General features: G+C 47.1%; 1 protein-coding gene across 4 annotated transcripts in view; it reads right to left on the bottom strand.

Moving 5' to 3' along the window:
• Positions 1-301: 301 nt before the first annotated feature.
• LOC142761759 (tyrosine-protein phosphatase non-receptor type 4-like) overlaps positions 302-27,891 on the bottom strand; it is a 213,221-nt gene continuing 185,631 nt past the window's right edge. For 3 of the 4 annotated variants that reach the window (XM_075885096.1, XM_075885093.1, XM_075885094.1), the window contains exons 15-26: positions 26,325-26,564; positions 23,571-23,634; positions 20,147-20,304; positions 18,859-18,949; positions 18,196-18,263; positions 16,142-16,225; positions 14,002-14,124; positions 12,863-12,931; positions 12,064-12,348; positions 1,387-1,432; positions 1,255-1,288; positions 302-916 (exon numbers count right to left, since the gene is read on the bottom strand). In XM_075885096.1, coding sequence (XP_075741211.1) covers positions 895-916; positions 1,255-1,288; positions 1,387-1,432; positions 12,064-12,348; positions 12,863-12,931; positions 14,002-14,124; positions 16,142-16,225; positions 18,196-18,263; positions 18,859-18,949; positions 20,147-20,304; positions 23,571-23,634; positions 26,325-26,564 — 1,284 coding nt within the window. In that variant the 3' untranslated portion in view covers positions 302-894. The remainder of the gene's footprint in view (positions 917-1,254; positions 1,289-1,386; positions 1,433-12,063; positions 12,349-12,862; positions 12,932-14,001; positions 14,125-16,141; positions 16,226-18,195; positions 18,264-18,858; positions 18,950-20,146; positions 20,305-23,570; positions 23,635-26,324; positions 26,565-27,891) is intronic. The other variant, XM_075885095.1, reaches the window with a different exon arrangement.

The following is a 27,891-nucleotide window of genomic DNA, read 5'->3' as shown; positions in this document are numbered from 1 at the left end:
GTTGAATGCTCCGCTGTGCTTGTTATGCTGAACACCGATGTACACTTTCCTGGCGTGTTTACATTTCTCGAGAAATTATAATTTTCAGCTACCAACACCGCTTCGTTACACCGGGAAGAAGTCCAACAGCGTGGCACTTCAATGAGAAAAGGTAGACAAATTATGAAAAACAATGATGGTCTCTTGGCTAAAACAAAAAATTCTGAAAAACGTAGCAGGGAGGAGACCAATCTAGCTTTCCTTCTATCACATCACTATGGACACCGCTACCACGAGACCAGAAGAAATGAAGGGACGGTAACAGGGTTTTCAAACATTTATCTACAATGACAAAGTTCACACCATTATTTACAAAAAAAAAAAAATCCTAGAGAGGGCACTATAAAAATACAGCAGCCGCTGCGGCAGCAAGACAGCAACAACATTTGCACAGTCTCTTCGCGATGAAAATACCTGACGAGGATTCACTGGGAAAAAGCGTCGACACACCTGCCGTCACACAACATGTAAAATGGTTCACGTGCTGTAGGAGGAACATTCGTCTGCGTACGCACGCACTTAGGTGCCACAAATGATGGCAGCGATGGCCGTGAACACGTTTTGTGTCGCTCTCAGTGCAGCTGCCGCGTGTGCACAGCACGTTGTTGCCAGTCGTGGACACGGTTCCTCGTGCAAACTTAGGAGTTCTTTTCTATATTCCGCAGTCCACAAGCTTCATACTTGTAGCGGTGCTGCCGTGTGGTAGAAGTGGTGGGCCTTGTGTGAAACAAACGCACGAAAAGAGAGTGACCATGGCAAAACGAGGACCAGCGCTGCAGTTGTGTTCGGTGATGAACGAATGAGTCCTTGTATTCTGGCACGAGCCGACAGAGGATGTGTTGGTTTGTCCTTTCATCAAACGGTGGTTGTTAAGCATCTGAAAGAACAAAAAATAATGCAGTTTTTAAGCTCATGTGGTTGTTTCATGAGCGCTTACCAACATAAACCCTAACACTATGTTTGATAAAGAAAAAAAGTAGACAATCACATCAAAGAACTGTAATTGCATGTTTATGATCTTTCGTTAAGCCACAGTGTCAAAATTCGTTTATCTATACTGTGAAAATATTTGCTGTGAAGTAGCTAAGTAAAAAAAAAAGAACAATTGTCGGGCATAAAAACTTGCTGAATGCATTAATGTAATTGTGAAACAGCCTCTTAAGTATAACAGATTTAGCAACATAAGTGGAACATCATTAGTAACATGTTCCTTACCTCTGGTACTCGGGCAAGGGCTTGACAACACCATCTGTGAAAGGAGAAAGTGTGCAAGTCACTTCTACAGTGTCATTTAATAAAGGAGGCAAAGAATACGATCAAGAAAATGTAGAAAAATAACTGGCTTACCATTGTACACCTTGAGGATAGCCTCGCACACAAACTTGTACTGACTCTGCAAGAACACAGAAAGTTCATACGTTAGTCCATACTGAATGCCAAATTGGAGTCATATTCATAGTTCTTAATTGAAGTGGAGAAGTCGGGAAAAAAAGAAAACGAAATCGAGGTAAAAAAAAAAAACAACTTTCCCTAGTAAGAGCTGATTTTGTCACCTTCTATGTAGGTTGTTAACAAGAATTGGAAAACTACTTATAGCACCTTGAAAAATGAATTATTGCGATACTACTCTTATGGTGACGTTTCACAGTACAGTAAAATCTTACTCAACGCAGCCTGAATTAACTATGACAACATCGTAAAAACCCGCGCAAAGCTCAGGGTTTTCGTCTAGACTTTACTATGCAAAATTTCTGCCCCAGACTATATGCATATACCAAGAATGTTCGGGCCGAATTGGTAATTTTGGTTTCGACAATACGCGGTGCTTCATCATCAGGTGCCTGCATGCTTCTGCGGTAGGTACCGTATAAACCAAAACATAAGTCGAGATATTTTCAATAAAATAATAAGCTAAAGTCGCCCCTCATCTTATATAACGGTGTCTAGCCGAAAGTGCGCCGCTGTCTGGCAACATGTGGCTTGCAAGTGCTTGAGAAGCCGAACGCGGCTACATCCGCTTCCAAATCCAATCGCAGGCAGTTTTTTGTTTTCTCTCGCTCTCTCTGTCTGTTTTCTTCGTGTTCGTGATTTGCTTCCGATTTGTTCCGAGTTTTCGCTCCGCTTGACACTGCACTGCATTTTTAGTGGTCTTTTTTTTTCCTTCAATGAATACGAGTAGCAGTACGAGGTGGCAGTACTCAGCTGCGTTTAAACTAGATATTGTTGAGTTCGCAGAAGCGAACGAAAATATGGCTGCTCAGCGCCGCTTTGGTCTATCGGAAAAAAGGATGAGGATGGGGCATTTGTCACACATGTCCCGTTTATTAGGGAGGCGATCGCCGGGCTAATTCCAAGAGCCGAAGTATCGGCCCCCCGAACCGCACCACGAAAGCGTGGACAATTTAGAAGTGGTCCTTATTGGTGCGCCAGCGGACGCCGGCTGTGGCCCAAAGAACAAGACAGAGCCGAGAGTTGATAAACAAACAAATTATATTCTCAATAATGGCAGATCGAAAATAATACACAAAAATGCACACTCCACAATAGTTACATACAATACGTCACCAATCAGACAACGTACTACACAGTACAATCAGCCACACTCAAAACAACTGACACAGACAACAATACGCACTACAATGCAGTCGCATGCATTGAACAACCAAGACACTTAAGGACTAAAGAGATAGAAAACCTATTCAGTCCAAAGTCCTTGGAACAAAAGTCTGAATGATACTCTTCCGAGAATCACTCACTCAAAGTCCAGCGTTGTTGTCGTTCCGTAGTTCTCGAAGTTTCTCTTCCAGGAAACCTCGCGTCCTCAAATGGCCACTCTCCAAGCTTCAAACTTCTTCGCCGGAAATCCGTCGGCTTCACACACGCAGCTGTTGCCCGCGTCTTCGCTCGATAGCGGTAAACCCACGCTCTTGCCTGTAGCTCGAGCCGTCCCTACGGACCAAAAACTTCGCCGACTACACGGCGGACTCTCTACGCACTCTGGCGCTCACTTCCGTCTCCTCCTGTTCTGTCACTACGGGCAGAACCTTCGCCGACTACACGGCGGAATTCCTACGCGCTCCGGCGCTAACTTTCCGTCTTCTCCTGATTTCTCGTCTCGGCCGCTCGATTAAATACCTTCCGCGCCACCTTCCAGACATTTCTCGTCATTTCGTCGGCGCGATGCGCAGCGAAGGCTGGGGAGAGGCACGAGACGGTTCGACTGCCCTCTCCGGAGGATGATTCACTCGGTCTGACCCCGCCTCCTTCGTTCTAGAAAAATCGCGGCCTTGCTGGGCCGCCGATGTGGGGTGAGGAGGATCGTCTGCGAAGCCGTGCTTCTGCGGGGAGAGCGCGCGCCCGGGAGCCCTGGATGTTTGCTTTCGTTTTTTTTTTTCTTTTTACCTCGCGTCGTTTCTGCCGCCCGTTGTCGCAAGGATTTGGCGGCGCGCTCTTTTTTAGCGCTCGTTCTGTGACACTGCCCCCCACTTTAAGAATATTATCTCATAATATTCAAAACCACACAAACGAGCGCGAACAGTCACCACACATTCTCACAGACTGTAACACAATCCGTCGCTCATGACACTTCACATTCACAATATATCACTCAATACAATCGTACATTGTAGTTCAATTCCACAACACATGAAATATAGCCACAGGTACATGCCTACAACACTTCATCACACATTCTAAACAATACAAACGTACAAAGTTCTGTCTATCCAACAATTATACAACACGATACATCACACCATCGCACAGAACACTGACTCACTCGACATACACTTGAGACACAGGATAACAAGAACATTAACACAACATATGTCACTCAGCACTGCCCAACACATTCTGATTCGACTTAAACACTTATCCTGTGTACTTCGAGCAGCGCTTGCGCCCCTTTTTGCGGTGCTCGCTCGATCTCTTCTTGTGCTTCCACGTTCTTTTTCGGCGAGCCCTTTCCAACGACGATATCTGAGGCGTCGTCTCAGCCATCGTTGTGTCTTCCGACACCGTTAACGCGTCATTACATTCGACGGGTCCTGTCTGTTTATTTACCCGCTTGATGATGCCTGTACGTCTTGCCCGGCTGGCCAACTCCGTCTCCTTTACACTGTCGGTCGGTTGAGGTCGTGCCGACGTAAGTCCGGTTGCTCGGCCCGTGAACTTATTCGACACGATCGTCTTCTCCTTCGCTGTCTCTTGCGCCGCGGCTTCGCCTCGGGCTCTAGTGAGATCCGTCACGGGATGCTCCTCCACTGTATCTCGCGGCCGCTGTGTTGGCGAGGGCTCTAACTTCGGGTCTTCTCCCAAACATTCTGGATCACTTGGCCCTCGCGCCCCGTCGATGTTTCCGATGACAAGGTCATACAGGGGGGTCGTCATGCATAACGCAGTAACCTTCCCGCTGAAGTACGGGGTTTCAACCTCAATTTCGGCTTCGGGAAGCATCCGGAACGTACGGTCAATTAGGCAAACCGGTTTCGGAACGTACGGTCAATTAGGCAAACCGGTTTCGTTCTGCCTGTCAACTCTCTTTCCCGTACCAAATTTCTCCGCACGATAACCGTGGAGCTACCGGTGTCTCTTAGGACCGTAATCTTCTTGCCTGCAACCTTTCCAGGCAGCGTTGGCATTCCCTTCGTAACACCGGTTGGCTGTTTTGACATTACAGCACCCACAATAGGAATTTTCTCCCCATTCTTCAACTCTACGAATCCATCAGTGACGGCATTATTATCAGATTTCGGTGCCGCTTGCACACAGGATACCTGGTGAGTTTGACTCACTCCGTTCCGACATGCGTCTGCTTTGTGCCCAGTCTGACCACACTTAAAACATTTTACTGCCGTAGGGCTCGTAAAGATCGTTCGACAGTTTTTCGCGCGATGACCCACTCGGTTGCACAGAAAACATCGCGGAATGCTCTCTGGTGCACGCTTCTTTTCTTCGGGAGCCAATTTCTTCGAATCATCGGGACAATCCTTTTTGACCTTGGCCAAATTAGTTCCACCTTGCGCTTCCAAGAATTGATCAGCCAATTCAAGCATGTCTTCAAGTGACTTAGCTCTCCTCTCTTTCAAGTACAGCGACAGGCTTGGGTGGCAACTAGTAAGAAATTGTTCTCTAATTAGGAGCTCTCTAAGCTCATCGTACTCCTGCGCTGTCCCTGAAAGTTCAATCCATCTGTCGAAATAATGGCAAAGTCGGGCGGCATACTGCGTAGCCGTCTCACCATCAGCTGGCTTTCCTGTCCGAAATCTGTCCCGGAATCCTTCCACAGTAAATCTAAATCGCTTCAGCAAAGCAGCTTTCACCTTTGCATAGTTGGCTGCATCGGTCGGCGTCAGCCTACCGTACACACTGAGCGCTTCACCACTCAAGCAAGTACTCAAAGCAGTTGCCCATTGATGTTCCGGCCAATTCTGGCTCTTCGCAATCGTCTCAAATCGGTGAAGGTACGCGTCAAGGTCGTCCTTCCTTTCATCAAACGCCACGAGCAGCTTGCTTGGGTTCAAGCGGAAGCCATGATCTTCCCGTTCGCTGCTTTCAACTCTAGCTTGGACGGGAGTTTCGCTTCGCTGTTGCAAACGGAGCCGCTCGAGTTCCATCTCGTGCTGACGCTGCCGTTCCCTTTCCTCTCTTTCTTCTTTCGCCCTCTCAGCTGCCAGTCTTTCTTTCTCCAGCTCCAACTTCAATTGTAGCTCTCTTTCTTCCTTCGCTCTCTCAGCTGCCAACCTCTCTCGTTCCAACTCAGCTGCTTTTTCTTCCTTGGCCCTCTCAGCTGCCAACCTATCTCTCTCCACCGCCTCTTTCTCCTTCTGGCTTACCCACTTCCGTAGTTCGGCGCCAGAAAGACCCATCTTCTCACCAAGAGATACTAACTTTTCGAGATCCATGGTGTCTCGCAACTCGCAAATAAAACCTTGCCGCGTGCAAAAAGTATCTGCCTAAATCAGTCTATCGGAACACTCCCCTGCACTCGTTAACGAGAACACTGAACAACACACAAAATCGTTCCGATAGCACTATCAACAACTCGAGGCTCTTTCTTACTACTTTGGACACACTGTGCACCAAAAGATCCTGTCGCGGACGCCAGATTAATTGTTACACATGTCCCGTTAATTAGGGAGGCGATCGCCGGGCTAATTCCAAGAGCCGAAGTATCGGCCCCCCGAACCGCACCACGAAAGCGTGGACAATTTAGAAGTGGTCCTTATTGGTGCGCCAGCGGACGCCGGCTGTGGCCCAAAGAACAAGACAGAGCCGAGAGTTGATAAACAAACAAATTATATTCTCAATAATGGCAGATCGAAAATAATACACAAAAATGCACACTCCACAATAGTTACATACAATACGTCACCAATCAGACAACGTACTACACAGTACAATCAGCCACACTCAAAACAACTGACACAGACAACAATACGCACTACAATGCAGTCGCATGCATTGAACAACCAAGACACTTAAGGACTAAAGAGATAGAAAACCTATTCAGTCCAAAGTCCTTGGAACAAAAGTCTGAATGATACTCTTCCGAGAATCACTCACTCAAAGTCCAGCGTTGTTGTCGTTCCGTAGTTCTCGAAGTTTCTCTTCCAGGAAACCTCGCGTCCTCAAATGGCCACTCTCCAAGCTTCAAACTTCTTCGCCGGAAATCCGTCGGCTTCACACACGCAGCTGTTGCCTGCGTCTTCGCTCGATAGCGGTAAACCCACGCTCTTGCCTGTAGCTCGAGCCGTCCCTACGGACCAAAAACTTCGCCGACTACACGGCGGACTCTCTACGCACTCTGGCGCTCACTTCCGTCTCCTCCTGTTCTGTCACTACGGGCAGAACCTTCGCCGACTACACGGCGGAATTCCTACGCGCTCCGGCGCTAACTTTCCGTCTTCTCCTGATTTCTCGTCTCGGCCGCTCGATTAAATACCTTCCGCGCCACCTTCCAGACATTTCTCGTCATTTCGTCGGCGCGATGCGCAGCGAAGGCTGGGGAGAGGCACGAGACGGTTCGACTGCCCTCTCCGGAGGATGATTCACTCGGTCTGACCCCGCCTCCTTCGTTCTAGAAAAATCGCGGCCTTGCTGGGCCGCCGATGTGGGGTGAGGAGGATCGTCTGCGAAGCCGTGCTTCTGCGGGGAGAGCGCGCGCCCGGGAGCCCTGGATGTTTGCTTTCGTTTTTTTTTTCTTTTTACCTCGCGCCGTTTCTGCCGCCCGTTGTCGCAAGGATTTGGCGGCGCGCTCTTTTTTAGCGCTCGTTCTGTGACAGCGCTATTGAAGGGCGCAAAAAGGGAAGCTGCAGATGTGCAATCCTCGAAAAATGTCGTTTCGTGGACGAAGTGCCGTTCATCTCCAGCTGAAGGATAAGCTCATGGACTTTGTGCGGGAAGTTTGTGCGCGCTCGCTGCCATTGACCGTGGATACCATTCGCAGAAAGCCGTGGAACTCGCTGGAGAAGCAGGGCTCACGAGAGAATAGTTTCGTGCACCGAACTCTTGGGTGCATCGATTTATGCGACGCAAAGTATTTTCTCTCCGGCAGTGCACATCGATCTGTCAAAAGTTGCCGGACGAGTTTGAGGACAAGCTTACAAACGTTCAGTGCTTCGTGAACCTGCTTCGGGAGCAGAACGACTACATGATGGGGCAGATTGGCAACGCTGATGAGACACCCGTGCGGTTTGACATGCCTTTGTCGACCACGATCACGCAGCGCGGCGCCAAGAATGTGAAGCTGTTGTCCACTATCAACGAGCACTCACGCTTCACCGTCATGCTGGCATGCAGAGCAGATGGTAGAAAGCTTCCAGCGTTCATCATTTTCAAACACAAGACAATGCCGAAGGAAGTGTTCCCGCCCAGTGTTGTCGTTCGTATCAACAAAAAGGGATACATGAACGAGGCCATGATGCTCGAATGGATAACAGTAGAAGCGAACGCACTGCTGCAAGGTGCACTGCTGCACCTGGCCAACAGTTCCACACTACTCTTCCATCTTCCAACGCATCCAACACCAGCATGCTGGTGTTGGATGTGTTTCGTGGTGACTTGAAACCAACGCTGTGAAATGCGCACTTGGCGATGGGAAAACAGACCTCGCCGTGATACCAGGTGGTATGACGTCCACCCTCCAGCTGCTCGATGTTGTGCTAAACAAGCTGTTCAAGGACTTAGTGCTGCTGAAGTACCAAGAGTGAATGTCCGGCGACAACTTCAAGACACCGACGGCCCGCCTACAGAGGCCTCCGCTTGCGACTGTTTGTGGCTGGGTGCTTTCTGCCTGGCGTTCCTTGCCAGATTCCATGGTGGAAAGTGATTTCAAGAAATGTTGTATCAGAAACTTGCTGGATGGCACGGAAGACGACGCACTGTGGGAAGCGGCCAGCGATGAACTCTCGTCTTCAGAAGACAGTGGTGCTTCGTTGGACAAATAGGAGCAGTTGCGATGGAGGTTGAGGGGAGCTCCGACGATCGGGGTGCGGTGCGCCCAATTCGTAAATAAATGTGGTTTGGCAGATTTTGGTTGTTTTCCTTTTTTCTTTTTCGGTAACCTGAACTTGGGGGGTCGACCTATAGTCCTGTTTATACGGTAGTGCTGTGGTGTTAGTGACATTAGTCCTACAAGCGGGCAACAGTGGCCACTGTAACCACTTGACGCATGTAACAATGACCTCGATTTTACATCTGTGACTTTACGCCATACCAGCTCCACGAAAGGCAATAAGTATTTGGCTGCCTTTAATAGAAAGGCTAGCTCAGCTGCTGAGTAACTGTGCTGAGGGCAACGATTCGGCGTGGACGAGCGGTTCATTCGCAGCTGGAGGAAGCAGACAGAAGCCCTCTTTGTAGGCAGCAGCCAGCGAAGAAGTTTTTAAAGGCCGAAACATGCAGCCTTTTCTGACATTGAATAAGAAGTGGTGAACTTAGTTCAGAAGCAACGGGCTGCACAGCTCGCTGTTAACATCAAGCTGCTGCAAGCAAAGGCAAGGAAGATTGTGTGAGATCAAAGCATCGAGTAGGCGATCTTCAAGGCGACCAAGGATTGGGTGCCCCGCTTCATGCGCCGGGCCGGATTTTTCCTACCTGGGGATACGTTGGCATCACAGAAGCTGCCAAAAAACTACGAAGAGCTGTTTGTGAGCTTTCAGAAGCATATTATTCTGTTTCATTTTATTTATTTTACAACAAAAAAGTTGCAGAAAATACAACATATCAATGAAAAGACATGTTCAAACAAACTGAGCTATGACAGGCTGAAAATGTAATCTGTTAGTGCAGCTTCGAATGGTCGGTTAGTGCAGCTGAAAGGAAACTGCCCTCGCGAAAGGCAGTCTCCTTTCAGCTGGGCCAGATGACAAGTGCTGATCAGATGCCTGCGTATCTCGATATGCCATCGGCTCTGACAGTTCACAAAAAAGGCTCCAGGCAAGTTAACGTGCGATCAAGTGGGAATGAAAAAATGCGGGTGACTGTAATGCTGGCCTGCACGGCAGATGGGTGCAATCTGCCACCCTACGTCGTGTTCAAATGAAAGACGCTGACAAAGAGGGAAAAGTTCTCAAGGAATGTTGCCGTTCGCTGCCAAGACAAGGGGGGAATGGATGAATCTCTTGTACTTGAATGGATCAAGTACATGTGATGTCAACAGCCCCGAGCACTGCTAGGGCTCCCATCAATGCTTGTGCTTGACGCATTTCGGTGTAATCTGGCAGACTTGTGAAGCGATTGCTGCGCGGCTCTCGCAAAGAGCTCGTCGCTATCCCGGGAGGGATGACATCCTAGCTGCAGCCGCTTGAAGCGTGTCTCAATGGGCCATTTAAGGACCGCATCAAGCGCCTGTATATGGAGTGGATGAGGTACGGAGAGCCAGAAGTGCCCTGCCGGATGACTAAAGCGGGCCTGGCTAGCGATGCTGTGCTCGTGGACCTGCATTCCCGAGGAGCTCGTTTGTTGTTCCTTCAAAAAGTGCTTTATCTCAAACGCCCTCAACGGCACTGACAACGAGGCACTGTGGGAGGACATGTCTGACAAGGGAGCTTTGGATAAGAGCTTGTCAGGTGACGAGTACTTGAGTGTAAATAAATGTGTTTTTCTATATTCGGATGATAACTTTTTTGCCGCATTTGCTATGCCCGAAATGCACTTCAAGTTATATGCTGGTCCGACCTAAATGCGGATTTTTATGGTATATTCTACTAAGTAGGAACTTCGTTTACCGAGAAATATTTACAAGAGTGCAGCAAATAGAAATGCTACTGAGTTATAGGCAGTTTAGTGTGCCATTTTCTACTTACTGTGATGTCTGTTTACTGATATTCCACTATTTTATCAATATTGCTATTAAAAGGGTAACACAAAAGACAGTCCTTTAAAGCTATTGCAAGGTTCAAAATGCTTGTGACACTTTTAAAAAATGCTTTCAAGGATGCTAATAGTTTAAAGAAGCTACTAATGCATGTAATACATACTGAATTTAGCAATAGCTTTGAACCTAAGTGGGTGCACAAAAGTGCTCTTATTAGTGATTTACTGCCGGAAATAACCATCACTTTTGTTTTCGCAATGCTTGCATGCACGTTTTGCCCAACCATCTCAATATCAGTGCGTAATGCCCACTTCACTCTCAATATTCTGAGCAGTGCAACATTTAACTTTTCAAATGGTAAAATTAGGCCTACAGATGCAGGTTATTTTCACTTTAACATAGCGCAAAACACCCTGTATAGCGCTTACCCACGTACAGCCCGAGATGTATTTTGGGGATAGCAAATTAGGGAAAAAAAAAGGTTTTCACCCTAATATAGCACGAGGAAAACAGAAATTGGCTATATTTATTCACACACTTATTCGTCATCCTCTGATGCACTAAATTCCTAAACTCCCTTGTAAGAGATGCCCTCTTACAGCACCTCGTCTACAGTGCCATCAAGGGCGTATGAAATCGAGCACTTTTTGAAGGCATGACAAATGAGTGCCTCGGGAATGGAGACCAAAGCTTTGGCGATCTATGTGTATAACAGCATTGCCGGTGAGGCCAGTTCAAGCCACCCGGAGGGGTAACTTTCGACACTTTGAACCTCATCCAATTAACATAAATGCGCTTAATATGGTCATTAAATGGTTGTGGGCACACATCAATGGGCTGCAGCCAAGATGTCCTCCAGGGGCGACAATGAGCTCGGCGTGGGAGTCTGGCAACAGTTGCTTCACGAATGTGATGTTGAAATGCGTCAGGCACAAGCCTCGATAGGAGCCCCAGCAGTGTTCCACTTCTCCCGTATTAAGTCTGTTCACTCGCGGTCATCATCGGAAAATGCTCCATTTTTTCGGCCCCTAGAAACTTCTCCTCAGACTGTTGCGCACAAAGAGGGCTTCCTCCTATTTCCGCAAACCGCAAATGCTTCGTTCATCTACATTGAACTGCCGCCCTGCAGCATAGCTGCCGATGGTTTTGGCAGCTGATATCACCATTTTTTTAAAAGCAGCCGAATACTACTTTTGCAGCCCTCACATAGCGTAGAATTGTGGCCTTCAGAAAGTGGGACTAATGCTAGCACTTCCTAACAGAGAGGCCTGATGATGATGATAGTGGTGCACAATGTTGAAACCAAAACTGTGAATTCTGGATTGAAAATTTTTGGGAATCGCACACAGCATGTGGCCCAAATTCCGCATCATAAAAACTAGAAAAAAAAAACACGCATATGCAGATTCTCATGGTACTTTGAGAAATGTTTACAGAGTATTTCAAATCCCCAGCTTTGTTGCAGCTGCTCTTACCTCGAACACATAGTATGTCTCAACATGTTGATTATGTAAGTAGTCATATTAATGGTACAAATGCTTTTTTCCTTGTTGAGAACGAGCGCATAGCATGTAAAAAAAAGTTCCAAAAGAAGCATAATAATCTTGTTTTACATTGTGAATGTTACTGTTCCTATTAGACATGTCTACAATCACACAAGCATAAGTACAGTGAAGAACAGTGTTGGAAACCCCACGAATACTCACAGAGGTCTGGATGAGCATGGCACGCTGATCCCGCATGTCACGTGTCAGGTCCAGCGGGTAGACAGGCTCGTTGGCTTCGATGAGGCACATGGCCGTTTCCATGAGTGTGAGAACGCCCGTGCGGCCGATGCCCGCGCTGCAGTGCACCACGGTGGGCTCCACCATGCCGTCCCTGCTTTTCCGGACGCGCTGCACGAACCCCAGGAACTCCGAGGCCTCCTCGGGCACTCCGTGATCTGGCCACGCTAAGTATTGCATGTGGGTGATGTGCCGCTCCTCCCGGTTCTGCGTGACAAACAATTTTTGTGAGAAACAGAGATTTGTTTTGAAGGAAACAGAAGAAGAGGAACTCTTTTGCTGTAATTTTCCAAAGAATGGTGCCCAAAGCTTTAGGCAAATGCAACGTTTTGCAGCGTCACATATTTTACACAAAATTTGTATGCAATGCGAGCCCCTAGTCATCCATGACATCAACTATCCCTAAGACTTCAGCATTAGTCCTCTTTGGCTCATTGTGTCTAACATATTGCAGTGCTGCAGAATCGATTGCATTAATTAACACAATGCCACTAATATCGGGTCAACTGCCACCTGCCAGGTACGTCAACAGACACGAAAGCATAAATACAGGGAGGAAATAAGCGACTAGAGACAAAAAATACATATGTTTTAATTAAGCAAAGCAATGTCAAATGCAATTGTCGACAGTCCCTACACTATTGATCGACCAACAGGTAGCTAGAGACGTATACTGCTTGAACAAAGCTCTCCAACAAATAACCTGCAAATGACAACTTACCTGCGTGTTTATGAGGGTGAATTCACGAAAAGCGAAGGACGGTGTTTCTTTCTGCCTTACACAGGACACCTATAGATAAAAAAGACAATTTGCATTAAAAAAGGTATGCTGCACGATAAAACTGTTGGAAAAGAAGCCATGGCATTAGGGGCCACAAATTTAGACTGTTCTGCAATCCTCCTTAAAACTCTTGTTTTGACATAATTTGATCACATCTGCAGTAAGGAAAAAGAAGAAGGTGTTTAATGAGAAGGAGGAAGAGAGGTCGGCCTTGAAAGTGGGTTTCTGGCCTGCTAATCCTCACGGGGGTAAGGGAAAAGGGAAAGAAAAAGGAGGGTATGATAATAATATAATAATAAATAGTGCAACAGTTACAATACACCAAATTAAAGTGTAATATATTGCACATAACGTTCACATACAATTTGCAATCATCAACAACCAAGACAACTGTCTGCCATATAATGTTTTGGCATTACTCTGCCCCAAAGGAAGACTTCATAGACAAACAAATTCCACATTAACTGTGTGATCACTGTGACCTTCTCTGGTGATAATTGGCAACATTGCCTCACTCTATTAGGCTTTTTGCTGTAATTAAGTACACTACCATACTTTCTTAAGTTTATGACATGAACCATACATTCACATAATCGTGCATGGCCAGCAGATTCGCTGACTTGGAGGCGAAAGCTTTGGAGAAGAAAAATGTTTTGCCAAACGAAGTCATATTCATGTGTGCACTAAAGCACACTAAACTAATGGCTGTGGCAGAAAAAAGCAAAGCATACTAAACTTTTAAGCTTTACATGACATTGTTAATATTTTTATGACTTTACATGACTTTCTCAACATTTTTTTATTATATGCTGCATTGTTAACCCCTTCGAGAGAAGGGTAAGCCGATTCTTTTAATGAAAATATATTTAATGACAAAAAAAAAAGAGTTCAACCATCAAATGACTCGATGTGGTAGGTGATTAACAGCACCAGAGATGACGAACAAGTCAACATGAACAGTAAGCGTGTAAGCACTTTGTTTTGTTAAGGTTGTTTTTATTGTAATTTTGTTGTACGATGACTACCCATCGTGTACCAGCACTACAGCGCAGGCTGGTCCAAATGATGACCCCACTGACCTGCAGGTGTCCATAGGTGTCAGTTTCATACAAGTCCGGCCAGTACTTATGACATTTGATGCGGCCCCGCTCGACCAATGTCGTCAGCATCACCACCAGAGTGCACTGCTGCTCCCATACCATCTGCAAAATAGCATCGCCCAGATCACAATGGCTGCCTTGACTGGCTCCTTTGTTTTAACTCCTGATAACTCAAAAAACTGCTGCATACTAATTTCCTGCCTGTCCTAGTCCTTTCTTCACACACGGTTAGAAAGTGCTTTCCTGTGGCGTTTCTTTCAGGGATCCAAAGTGGCATTGCCTTGAAACGAAAGTTACGAAGGAGTTCTTCGACATTGTAGCAACATCGCTTCCTCTTCGCTTTTACCCTCTAACCAAACAGAACAAGCAGTGTCGTCTCAGGAGTACACAAAGCTCTTGCTGCAAGCATGATCCCTTCGGCAAAATAATGTCAGTGGAATGTGAGACGTGAATTAACGTATAAGCTCTTTTTTCCTCTGTGTGCTCACAACCTTTCGTGTGACATACCGTAATTACTCGAATCTAACGCGCACCTTTTTTCTGGTTAAGCGAGTTCATAAATCGCATGCGCGTTAGAATCGAGTACGAACAAAAAAAATACGTTCAATCTATTGCCATCGGCAAATCCAAAATGGCCGCCCGGTACGTGCGTCGGCCATTTCTGCCTATGTGTTTCCCATGTGCGGCACTTCGTACGTGTGCTGAGGAGTCCGTCATCTAGTAGTGCATTAGCATCGACGGCGTGGAAGGGCCGACTCCAAAAACTCGAGTGCACCACGATGCCGCTTTTAAAAGAAAAGCCATCGCGTGTGCGGAAACGGACGGAAATCGGGCCGCATCGCGGTCGTTCGGAGTTCCCGAAACGTGCGTGCGGGACCGGCGGAAACAAAAGCAGAAGAATGTCGACAGCAAAGCTCACGCAAAGGCTTCAGTGGACCACAGCAGGGTCGGTTTCCGCAAATTAAAGAGCTGCTCGGCGAGTATGTGCTTGAGCAGCGAGCGGCACAGCCGCCCGTGATGACAGAACTGCTCCAAGTGCGGGCTATGCAATTAGTCTTAGAAAAAGGTCTAATGTGGAGCCAGTTTAAAGCGAGCAGGTGCTGGCTAACTAACTTTATGAAGAGGAAACGCTTTTCCCCCCCGAAGTTTTGCGGAGGAGTACGATGAAAAGCTTCACAGTTTTCAGAGGTTCGTCCTAAACTTGCGGCGCAACAACGGCTACCTGCTTGGGCAAATCGGGAATGCCGATCAGACGCCTCTTTACTTCGACATGCCTGGCACCACAACCGTTGAGAAGGGGGCGAAGCAAGTTCGCGTGCTGACATTGGTCCACGGTAAAACTACAGTGACGGCAATGCTCTGTTACACGTCAGATGGGCACAAGCTTCGCCCGTACCTCATATTTAAATGGAAGACGCTCCCGAAAGGAGTCGTTTTTTCGAGTGGTGTGATCGTGCGGGCCAGCGAGAAAAATGGGTGCGCGTTGCAATCGATGTCTTACGGTTTTTTTTTTTTCACGGTGGAAATGGGGTGGGCGTTACAATTGAGGGCGCGGTAGAATCGAGTAAATACGGTAAGTCAAGTATTTAATTGTAGTTTTTCACAAAACAAGGTGAAACGCTTAAAGCTCCAATTTTGGCAATATGTTCACACCATGGCTTGCAACTACTGCATTTAAGTGCAAAGAGTCCACAGATATTTGATGGGGTGAATATCTTGCACTCACTCGTTTTCAGCCATGAACAAAATACATGAGAGAGGAGGTGAGATAATTAAGGCTACTAAGCAATTGCATTGTACCAGTGACTCTAGAAAGTTTAATAGTAAATTCAACTATTGGCACAAGGTTTACCAAACATACATATACTCATCTGCACTCACCCTACAAACAACCGTAAGACCTTTTTACAGAATATCAATATTTGTTTCCATAAGACTGCAGTATATAAATGCCCTGATTAGGATTTTTGAGCCTTTAAGTGACTAAAGCAGCACATAAAAGAGCAATTTGCAATAACAAGGAACCATGTGATAGCAGATGCCACCGTACACAGTTTTGTGTCAGTTAAGTGATACATCCAGCAGTAAGTGATCACTGGCGACAGACGCCAAAGCTCACCTCCCAAAAGTCTATCGTGGTATTGGGCAAAGGACCTTGTGTGGCTATGTACCTATTTACAATGCCCGATGTGGGGATGTTCATCTGCGCAGAAAGCAGAAAGGAAACAAAGCATAAGACTAAAGCATAATGTGAAAGAACACAGTATAGATTGCTTGCAGTTATACAAAGCTTAGAATAGCTTCAATGATCTTTAGGTGTTCAACTAAATTGTAGTGACCCCCCTGGCACAGCATATAGTTGTCTGCTAATCACTTCATGAATATGGATTATACGACTTTCAGGATCCACACAAAGCCGTCGCATCATCTGGGAGTCATATATAAGAAACACTAAGCATATACGCCACTCAGCCATATGCCAAATCTGTCACTCAGCCTTGCCCAAAAAAATAGGTACAGACCACCTGAATAAGCCCATGGCATGACCTTGTGCCTCTGCTAGGAAGGTAGATAAAATTATTCTTGCCAGTGGCAGCTAATGGCAGCGTTACTTAGTTGAAAGAGGTGCCAGTAAATATTCTCAACTTGAAAAAAAAATTGAGTCCAACACCCGTTTTTCTATCGATAGAGTCGGAAAATTGGCTGCGCACCAAACTGTAACTGTGCTGCCAATAGCCTCCCTTCAGAAGAGTTAGACACGGTTTCATCCCTATCACGTAAAGGCGACAGACCAAGAGTTTGCGTAGAATGCCTTTGTGCGAGATTGGGCTGTGTGCGTTGTAATTGCCTTGTGATGTGCAACTAGTGATATCCTGCTGTTATTATGAATGTTGATGTCAAGTAAAAGTAATTTTGCAAAGTGAAAACAGCTGTGTACCGCCCTTATGCGTGCGCAAGCCTGTGACTGCGACAAAGGCAGGAGATTAGCTATATGTCAACCAGGAAATGTTTCTATAGACAGAAAACATGCAAGTATTAGCCTTTTGGCCAGCTGAAGCTACTCTGTGTGGATAGAGCAGACTACGTAACAACCCCGGATGCATACACAAGCAATCGAGGCGTGTGCAGAAGCGCACGAATTTCCAGGAAAATAAATTTTGCATTCCAAGATGACATCTGTCTCACTCTCTACTTTTCTAATCGTCAACCTAGAGGAACCCAAGTTCACACTTCGCTCTCGTTTATATTTTGTAGACGTTTGATTTAAGTAAAGACGTTTTTTTTTTTTCGAACAAAATCTGAATGTCGTAAAAGGTGGGGTCGGCGTAAAACTGTGTCGTATAACCAAGGTTTTTATTACATTACTTCAGTGGGAATTTTTCCGGAACCATACGGATTCCTCGTAAAATGCGGGTCATAGCAAAGGTGGGGCATGTATAATCAAAATTCCACTGTAACTACTTTTGGCATATATGAAGCACTCTCTCCAACACAGTTAAGTACTGTCTGTTTATTACACAAAACATAATTGTTTTTACAGCGACTTTTATTGAAAGCTTGGTACAATGAGACATTGAACAGTGGTGACAACACTGCCTTGCGACATGTGTACCAGCTGTGACATTATACTTTCTGGCAACATGCATTCAGCATTAGAAAAAAAAGTTTGATTAACACTGACAAGAGTATAGCCCATGTGAAAGCAGCAAGGAGTTTTTGAAGTGTAAAAGGAGTCTTTAATAGTAAAAATATCATGATATTTATCACGAACATGGTTGATTGGGCGAGTTGGTGATACATGACTGTTTTGAAATGAGAGCGCATTATTTAGACACGGACAAAAAGACAGGGACAAGCGCTTGTCTCTGTCTTTCTGTCTGTGTCTAAGTAGTGCGCTCTCATTTCGAAACAGTCATTTATGACCGCCTTTGAGTTGATTTCGCCAGCCTATATTACCAAAACTGAAAAAAATATAAGATGTTTTGTATATCTTGCCAGCACTATATTACAAAAACAGAAAAACAAAAGATCTCTTGTATTCTTTCTTTCTACTTTTCTACGAAATTTTGAACATTGTTCAAAAGACACTTTCAGATTTCTGAAGGAGTACAACGTTCTTGATATTTTAATCATCCTTAAGTCACACCTGAAAAGTAAAGTTTAGGTACTTACATTTACATAACTAGCATTTATATAGTCCCCAGATGTGCCTTCCTGAAGGATGACTCGTGTGGCATCATCTGAAAGAGATACAACACTTTTTATCAAACACACTACTCTGACCAGTTGAACACATTTAGGACAATTTGACGTGGAGAGGGGAAAAAATACTGAGGTGAATGAATGCAGTGAAATGGTCTCTGAAGAATTTCTTGGTTCATCTTAATGACACAAGACAGTGCGGTATTAACAACATGACAGCGGCCTCTAATTGTCCAGGAAAAGAACACACATCCAGCAAGCACTTTTATGAGTAGAAGAATTTCTTTTTCACACTTCTTAATAAAAAGAAGTTTTTAGAGGAACCACAATAAAAGAAAAGATAAAAACTGAGAGCAGATGCTGCATCCACCAAGTTTCAAGTATAGAGGAATAATGGGTACTTTGAAAAGAGCGAAAGCCTGTCTTTCAGTTTTCTGTAATGAATTTTTTCTTAAGTGCACTTATTCGAAACTAGTATATATAAAAGAAAAGGGGGGGGGGGGTAATACAGAGCAGTTGCTCTATTTTATCAAGGCTATACGTTTCATTTCAAAACAGAATGACAAAAAAAAAGGCAGAAAAAAAAACAAGAAAACAATCGTAAAGTGAGAAATGATTTGCTCTAACACTCACATGGGGAGATATCTCTGTAACGATTCTTGGAGAGGTTGGCAGGCAACCTGGCACACTTCATCGTAAAGTCGGCCTTTTTGCGGTACAGTTGCTGCAAGGCAAGGGAAAAAAAACGAGAGAGCATTTACGTTTCAACAGCTTGACCAAAGGATGTCGCAATGTGCCTCAAAATCACGCGCAGTGATGTTCAAGGCGAATTCAAAGTGATGCGTTTGTTGTACCACCACATACAACTGCTAAAAAAAGAATTGGAAGCTGCAAGTAAATACTCATTTATTAACGGCTACATTTATCCTGTTATACACAAAATATATCAAAATATAGCTACAAAACAGCTGTCATGACTGCCGACTCAGGAATAATTATTTGATCTTCCATTTACTTAATTGCTCCACGGCAATGAAAAAAGGAATTTACAACAGTGGAAGGAAAGGCAATAGAATTGCCTAATGAATGCGCTTAATCAGTAATGCAATGCACTTGCATTACACATTTGCTATACATGCTTAATAATAAGCCTCCATGCTACGCCTCCAGATCGTGCCCCATTGCAATGTGAACTGAGCAGGTGCAACACACAACCAGCTAGCAGTGCACAAGTGCTCTAAAAAAACTTAATTGGAAAAAAAAAAAAAGCTTCATGACTTCTGAGGCTCTGTCCAGATGTTTGTTGTGTTGCGACAAATTTTCGCAAGTTGAATCATCAATGCTCTTTTTTAATGTTTTAAACGCCTGTAGTTTTTCAGTAGACATAAAAATATAAGTATGTTTTATTGTATTTCCTTTTGTTCATGCCACAATAAGAAACAGCCAGGTACCATATAAGCAACCTCATGCTTTGTGGTAGAATGATAATAGTGGCCTGAACACTGCGAGAACAAAATAATAAATATAGGAAAAGCAAAAGAGTAACTGAAGAAATAAGGAGAGATAAAGATAATGTTAATTTGTATACAGTGTGGCTGTTACTTGCAAAAGTGTCTATTGTCCTTCAAAACTCTACCACTTTCTTTAAAAACAAATGTAGGAAGAAAGATTATCTTAATGTCACCTATTTAATAAGCAACAGAATGTACAAAAAAACCTGTAAAGCACCTTATGGATTCGCCTTTGAGCTCTCCCATTAACATAATTTTCTTCAATTACATTGACAATGATGTTTAGTGTCACTGTTGATGTTCAGGGCGACTACACTGATGCCACAATTCTCGTTTGACAAGGCATATAGGGCTTCTGCCTCGGTGAACTAAAACAGCGTCTTGAAGAAGTAAAGCCAATGCCTTCTCACCTCAAACTGGGCGATGGTGGCGCCGCTCTCGAGACCCTCGGCCAAGAGCAGCATGGACTCGGCCAGCGCACCCCCGCCGGCCCGGTTGCCCCGGCCAGCCACTGCAGAGTCCGGAATGTACTGAAAGTCGGGCTCCTCGATTTGCTCGCCTGCGGGGACTAGGGTGGGCGCCCAAAGGGCAACGGGCGAGGAGGGTGGTAGGAGTGCGGGCACGGAAACGGAGGAAAGCGTCGCACGTGCGGGCGACAGAAAAAAAGAACGAGGCGTCGGCCGGAGAGGAGGAAAAAGGGAGAGGTGAGAAAAGTGGGCGCCGATTGGGGGGGGGGGGGGGTGGAAAAAGAGAAAGACGTCGACGACACAATTAATTGCGAGCCCATCGACGCTCGGCATTCTCCAAATGCGCGGAGGGGAACCGAGCGGAACAGTGTCGATAATATGCGGCCGGCGCAAAGGCGACAGAAAAACGAAGGCGGCGTACGCCACTCGCAGTCAGCTGGAATTAATGGTCAGGTCACCCACTCCCCGATTGGGCGGTTTCGGCCCCTCCTCGGATGTCTTTCTCGTCGGAGTCGCGAACCACGCCGCTCATCATTATTATTGTCATTTTCGTTTCAGGAAATATGCCAGTTACTCGCTGCCTTCTCTCGGTATTGTTTGTGTTATTGGTCACCGAACCCGACGCGGAGATACGGCAGAGCGAAAGGTCGTTAAAACAACGCCGATAAAACAGAACCCGCCTCACTTCACGCTGTCCTTAAAAGAAAAAGTTTGCCTTCTCCCTACTCGCAGTCATACGCGACGACGACGAAAGCCTGGTTGTTGAGCCTATTTACGCATACGGGGCTCTCGAAATCGAATCTCTACCCACGTTCTATATAAGCACGGCGACGTCAACTACACTCATGTCCTTTCCCCCTCCGGCCCTTCCGGCCATCCGAACTTTTTCGGCTTTAAAGCCCCTTCCTGCGCGCGGGGAAGAGATTGCGGAAGCCGATGTTGCGGCTCATAACACTTGCCGAGATCGATACGCGCCCACGCAGACGTCGGGCTAAAGCACTGACGGTAGGAGCAGCAGCGGCAGCGGCAACCGACACCGTAACAACCCTCCTGTAAAGCGTGCTTCTCCGCACAAAAAGTACCGTAGAGGAGAAGCCCAACTACGCGCGCACGGTCTTGGGTCGGAGAAATCACTTCCGCGTTTCGTTGCCGCTGCTTCCGAGATCATCCCACTCCTCGCGCAGGCGCACTGTGCACGCAGCTAAGAGCACGTGAAAAAAAAAAAGACAAGAAACAACAATACGGCGGGAATGAGAGAAGGAAAGCAAACTTCACTGCGAAGCCGCCATCAGTCAAGACCCGGATAAGCATAGGGAGGTCGCGAAGTCTCCTTTCTGAACTAGGCGAAAGCAATGCAGCGAGTTTTTGCTTTCGGTACAGTCTAGCGAATATAATTTACATACTGACGTCAAGAGAGGGACGCCACTCCGTGACCCCACATAACAATCAATCAATCAATCAATCAATTAATCAATCAAATTTTTGCATTAGGGCATGACTGTAGAGGCTTGGTGAAGCTTCAACCAAGCACAGCTCGAAGGCCTAACACCCTAGCCTCCCAGGTGCGTACTGATAACGTAACGCAAACTCAACTTCTTGCTACGCGTTACGGAAAACTACCTGCACTCAATTTCAATTTCGAAACATATCTATTTCGGTTACGAAGAGTACGCGTCACGTTGCGCGGTCAGATTAAAGGGACGGATACACGTTAAGAAGCGTCATTGACTCGTTCTTGTGAGTTCCGACTTGCCACGTATATGACTCCCTTTAAAGATCAACAAAAACTCTCTCTGGAGATCACTATACTCTCTTTGGGGAGACGTGGGAACCAAAAGGGAGTTAACTGAATAAGGGCGCGCACACAGACACGGACGCTAGAACAAGAAAATGCGCGCAACAAAGCGCCTTGTTCTAGTGTCCGCGTGCGCGCTCTTATTCAGTTAAAAGATAAACCAATACCAAATAACCCAAATATCCGTGCTACTGCAGGTGATGCGTCTCTTTAAAAAAGAGCCCCATATACGTGGCATGCCAGCATTCTGTTTTCTTCTTCTAAGAGTGTACTGTAAGCCGACTAAAGCGCGCCGAGCCGTCCTTTGCGCCTGTCGATACTGTTATTTCATTCCGCTTGGCTGCGAACTTTAATTACAAGCACGTTAAATGCCGTACTGAGGGATAACGCCGCTACGGAAACAGGAGAAAAACACGGGGCCACGTTCGTAGCAACGGGACAGATAAAACGAGTGCTTAGCTTCATCGCCCCGAGTACAAGCCTTACAGTCGGTATCAATTGTCTCGGCGCTCTTATAATAAACGCAACGTCGACAGTCGCTGAACGCATAGCGATTATGAGTTCCTATGTCACGGGCGGCCCTCGGAGAACGATCACGCTTATAAGCGTCACGGGCGCCGGCGCAACCTCCCTACACAACGGTGCGACATCACTGTAAAGAATCACGCCATTTCTTAAGCCACTTTAAATAGCGTGCAGTGTTTAAAAACTGACCTTGCGCACGGGTACACTGAACGATCTTCAAATCTTCATTATGACAATCACAATATCTTCAGTATCCCAATTTTTAAAAGGAAATAATAGTTAAGAGCAAGGCACACTATCTTAGGATATATCCTTGTGAGCGTGTCACGTTAACAAGTATAACGTGCCTCTTTATAAAAAGAAAAAGAAGAAGAAAACGCAAAGTATTAGCTATTTTGTGCGCCGTGACACGAGAATCAACAAATATACTAGTACTTTAGAGAGAACTCGTATTGCAGTAAACGCCTATCTACGCCCGCAGTATATCTATGCCGCTCAAGCTATTAAGTGCAACGAGAAAAAAAGCAAAGCCACCTTCCCATTCTGAATGGGGGTGACTTTAGAAGGACGAACGGGAAACTAGAGGAAGAACACGCAATAAGGAGTAGCCCCTACAGTTTGCGATTAGCTATGACTTTTCAAACTTTTGTATCTGTACAAGTCTGCCTGCACGAATTCCAGATCTAGGTCTCGTTTCAAGCGATGCCCGACAAACATTTACATTGTTGTTGTGGTGTGACATACAAATATCCTGTGTAGCCAAATTATCAGGGCGCACCACACCAGGAAACGAAGTAGGTGTACCTGCGCACTAGTAGATCGACCAGACAGAAAACAAAAACAAAAGAGGGCGACGCAGGCGCATCCAAGTCGTTATATCGGTAGCACCTTTCGTATCGACGACCGTGAACCAGTAAGCCCGACATACTGCCATTTTTAGCCGCCCTATCTCTACGCTTTCGGCTCGTACGGGCCACAACGAGAAAATAGACTGATAAGAGAACAAACAACGTGGAGATGAGCCGTCTCCACAGAGCGTGTATTTACCTTGCGCCTTGACGGTGAGCACGAGCTCTCCATTGTCCTTGGGAGCCCGGATGAGCTTGACCACCTGCGAGATCCAGAGAGCCAGGCCGGGCCTCAGTCGTCGCACGTACAACACACACAGCCAGCGCGGCACGCAGCAGCCGCCCGCCGCGGTGGCGGGAGACGGCGGCACACGGCGGCTCCACGACGCCAGCGCCGAGGCGACGCTCGCACGAGCGCAGTTCATGTCGCCCCGGACACGGGCCGAAAGCAGGAAACGAGGCTCGGCATGGCCGCACCAACGCGAGGCCCAAGCCGGTCGCCCACGCAGGTCGGTCGGCGCACGCGTCGAAGACGAGAGCTCTCTCCGGCAGCGGCGGGACACTCGACCGCCCGATCCGCGGGCCTCTCCCCTTTCCCTTCTTTTTACTCCCCTCCCTCCCTTCGACGTTGCCGCCAAGCCCTTCGCGACAGCGGGGGCGCCCCCTTGTCTCCAAGCGCGGTTCTGATTTGCTCCGGGCCAGGACAAATAGACGTCACTGGTTCCGCTCCGTAACTAGCTCAAACAAGGGCAGCACTGACCGCAACTACCACCACTAAGGTGCAGCCACGAAACGGTATAAGACCCGCCGCGGTTGCGGCGGAACGTGCGAGAGACGCAACGGCCTACGACGAGGACCCTCGAGGCGTTCGATATGCGAACGCCAACGATCACACGTTCAAATGCGAACCGTAGGAGGAAGGAAGTTTACGCAATAGCGCGGCGCACGCGGAAGGGAGGGGTCCCACAATGGAAAGGAAGGTAAATAAGCAACGGAGAATGGCGATCGAAAACTAGCCCGCCGAAGAGGGCAGCCACGCAAAGCGAGGGTGTTCAGCGGGAGAAACGCCTGCACAGTGTAGGATACTCGCGTGCGCAGCACTGCGAAAAAATAGTCTTTTTTTAATTATTTATTCCTTTTATTTATTGTACGTTTCTAACTGCGCTTGGCTGACCTTCGGATTTACCCTACACGCTACCTGGTGTGCCAATCGGTATTTGAAGAGCAGTACTAGAAACTGCGGTAACGCATAGCAAAGCGGAAAACACATTCTCTCATTCATACATTTCTTCTCCAAAAAGACGAAGGCCACTATATTGCCACGTACCCGCGCCTGTCACTCTCAAAGCTACGTGAGCACTCGACGCTGCTCCTGGCAATCAGTCGCCACCAGCGAGCGGGAACATATAAGCTATTTGACTCTGCTCCTCTCGAACTACGCAGAATGATGCGCGCAGTTGACGTTTAGAGCGCAGGACGCTGAGCGCTGACAAAAAGAAAGAAAGAAATAAAGAAAAGAAAGAAGGAAGTCTATGACAAGCTCGGTCGCGCTAGGTTTCGAGAGAGAGGCCTGCGATTCTCCGTCGCATGGGGGCGAAAAGGAGCCAAGCTACGAATGCTTCGCGTGTACGCACATGTGTAAAAAATAAATAAATAAAGGCGGGGCGGCGTCGCGGTGCTTGAATCGATGCCAACGTAGGTCGGTGCAACGAGACCGAATCGATGGAAAGCCAGGTGATTCACCTGGGCGCCAACGCTCGCAAGGGCGCGCCACGAGAAGGGAAGGAAGGAATGCGTGTACCTAGCGTTGCCAGGGTCAACCAAAGACGGCCTAAATAAATAAAACAAAATATTCCAACACGCATCAACACTCCACTCGGTTACGAAGAACCTTCCTTCTAAAGAGCCCGACAATCTTAGACTTCAGTCTGAAAACGAGCGGGATGGGAATTGTGACGCTGTGGAATGACTGGTGGTCGCTCTCCCTGTGAGCAATCGAGAGTGAGCCTAAGTTGGCCGCAGTGCTATTGGACCAATTTCTTGAGCAGTAGAAAACGCTTACGGCGTCTCGGACCATGCTGCACACGTTTTAGACACGAAATGCCGACCCGGGTGGCATGGTCGTCGGCATGATTTTTTTCAAGAGAGGGGGGATGCAAATAAGTGCAGCAACACGACTGGGAAAGGGGGAAAGCAGTGGTGTAGCTTGGGTGAAGATAAGTGCTGGTGAGGCTAGAAGGGGGGGGGGGGGGCTTTTTGCCTACGCCCATACCGCACGGTCTATCAGCTGTACGCAGCTGCTCCTCCAAGGACAGTGTTCGCATCAAGTCACGGCGACTTTGTCATCTTATCATCAGTATAACATTAAAGTGCACAGTATTGTAGTACTTGAACTAGCGTAATGTCAAGTGACTCTTCGCTGGGACAATTAAATTTTAATTTTAAGTGAGCGCTCAGTGTGGCAGCGACAATGGAGAAGTGAGCATGCACATGTGTAAGAATCGCCTTGTTTGCAGCGTGCATATAACCCCTACACTCTACATCTTAACCCGAATGTACATTCTCACTACACTTATCTATACTGTACTAAACTCGAAACCTCAGTCCACACTAAGCACTGTTATTTGATTTCACTACGATATTGAAAAACAATGCCAGCATTAAAGCAGGGGGATCAGGCCGACAGATGTTGATGCTACAAGACCACTAGCTATGCATTTCGTCTGAAGCCATTTATGAACTCGCGAACCAGAACAAGTCGCAACCATCTCGTGCTTGGTCGTCGTCGTCTTCTCCCGGTCGAATTCTTCCGGAACCCGCACTAGCAGCGCGGGCCATGACAGACGAGCCTTCGTCCTCATTGCAAGGTATACGCATTCGCTATTTCCCCCTTTATGCAGTTCGTGTAAGCCCAAAAGTAGAAGCCGCTACGGTTAGACAGGCAAAGACCCACCTGATCGTGCGACAGTCCGGCCACGTCCCGGCCGTTGATGAGCAGCAGCTGGTCGCCCTCGCGCAGCCTGGGCGTGCACGTGTCCGCTGGCGTGTGCGGCACCACCCGGGACACCAGGATGGGGAGGTTCTGGTCGGCACCGCCTTTCACGTTGAAGCCGAACCGGCCCTCGGCGTCGGGTCGCATGCACACGCGCACCGGCGGCGCTCCGACGTCGTCCGCGCCAGCCGAGCCGTTCGCCTGCACGGCGTCGAAGCAAAAGGCTGACTGAATCGCCCCACCATGGCCAACCTAAATACGAGACTGCGTAACCTGCACCGTATCAATAACGAAACTATAGGCGCGGGAGACCTGTTTCCCGGGCCTACATCAGCATTCCCGAAACGTCTAACGCAGTGTTGCGTACGTGATAAGTAGAACAGAACGCGCTGATGCACAAACGTTTTGCGGGCCGCGCGCTAAAATCGAGATTGAAGTGCGAAGTGAGCCGAACGCAAAAAGAAATAAGTAAAATAAAAGCCTATTAAGGTGCTGATATCGGGAGCTTCGCAACACGCGCACCATCTATGCATGATATACAGGCCCGAAAAAGCAAACAAGCAACATCGTACGTTGTTACCGTGACGCGTGGAAGGTATTCACGCAAGAACATAGAAGATGCCGCCCGATACTTACGTGCTCAGTAATTAACGACAGAAGGAACGTAATAGGTATGTATGTATATAGCCCAGCGAGCACTGGTCGCCGTATAGACAATGCCGCGACAACGGGCGAGCGTATATACACATACGCGCACGATTAAAGTACCTTTCTTATGGAGTAAGCTGCGCTTATACACACAGCTTCGTCTAACGAATGCTCGTTCACCGCTGTGGCAACGCACTCGCCGTATCCCACGATCCTTCGGGTGTAACGGGTAGAAATGAACGCAAGAGCTCGCCTCGGAGCAAAATACGCGCGAATGGCGATAAATTATACAACAGCCGCGAACCGGCCGACTCGCCGAAATGCAAAAGCGAGAGCTCGCGTCTGCGCTTTCGTAGGAAGCCCATTACATCAACATCTTCGCGGAGAGCCACGGTTCTCTCACATCGCGTGCGCGCAACTACGAAAGGAATGATAAACGAAGGAGGGAACGAAAATCATCCACGTAGGTATAACGGAGAGCTCCAAAAAACGGCAAGAGCTCCCCCCTCCCCTCCCCACTTCCCCTATTGTATACGCGCTTCCACGACCTATACACACGTAATACGCGAAAAGAAGTCGTCGCAAACGCGGTAGCGAATAACCGCTTAATACGACCAAAAAAAAAAAAAAAAGAAACAAGTACTAAACGCCAGCAATGAAGCGGCGGCCGTTTTCGGCAATGATATGTTTACAAGCATTATTCGTAACGTTTACGAGAAACGCGAGAAGAAAAAAAAAACAAACACGAGAAGCCCAAGAAAACGAAGCACTACACCGGATACATATAAGGCTCTGATATATTACAGCATGCGATTCGAGCGCGAGGGAACTCGGAGCGAGTTCCGACTAAGGGCTTCGCGGTAGCGAAAAGCTGAAGGGT

The sequence above is a fragment of the Rhipicephalus microplus genome, unplaced genomic scaffold (assembly GCF_043290135.1).
Source record: "Rhipicephalus microplus isolate Deutch F79 unplaced genomic scaffold, USDA_Rmic scaffold_67, whole genome shotgun sequence".
Classification (NCBI taxonomy): Eukaryota; Metazoa; Arthropoda; class Arachnida; order Ixodida; family Ixodidae; genus Rhipicephalus; species Rhipicephalus microplus.
This window is presented reverse-complemented; position numbering and strand designations above follow the sequence as displayed.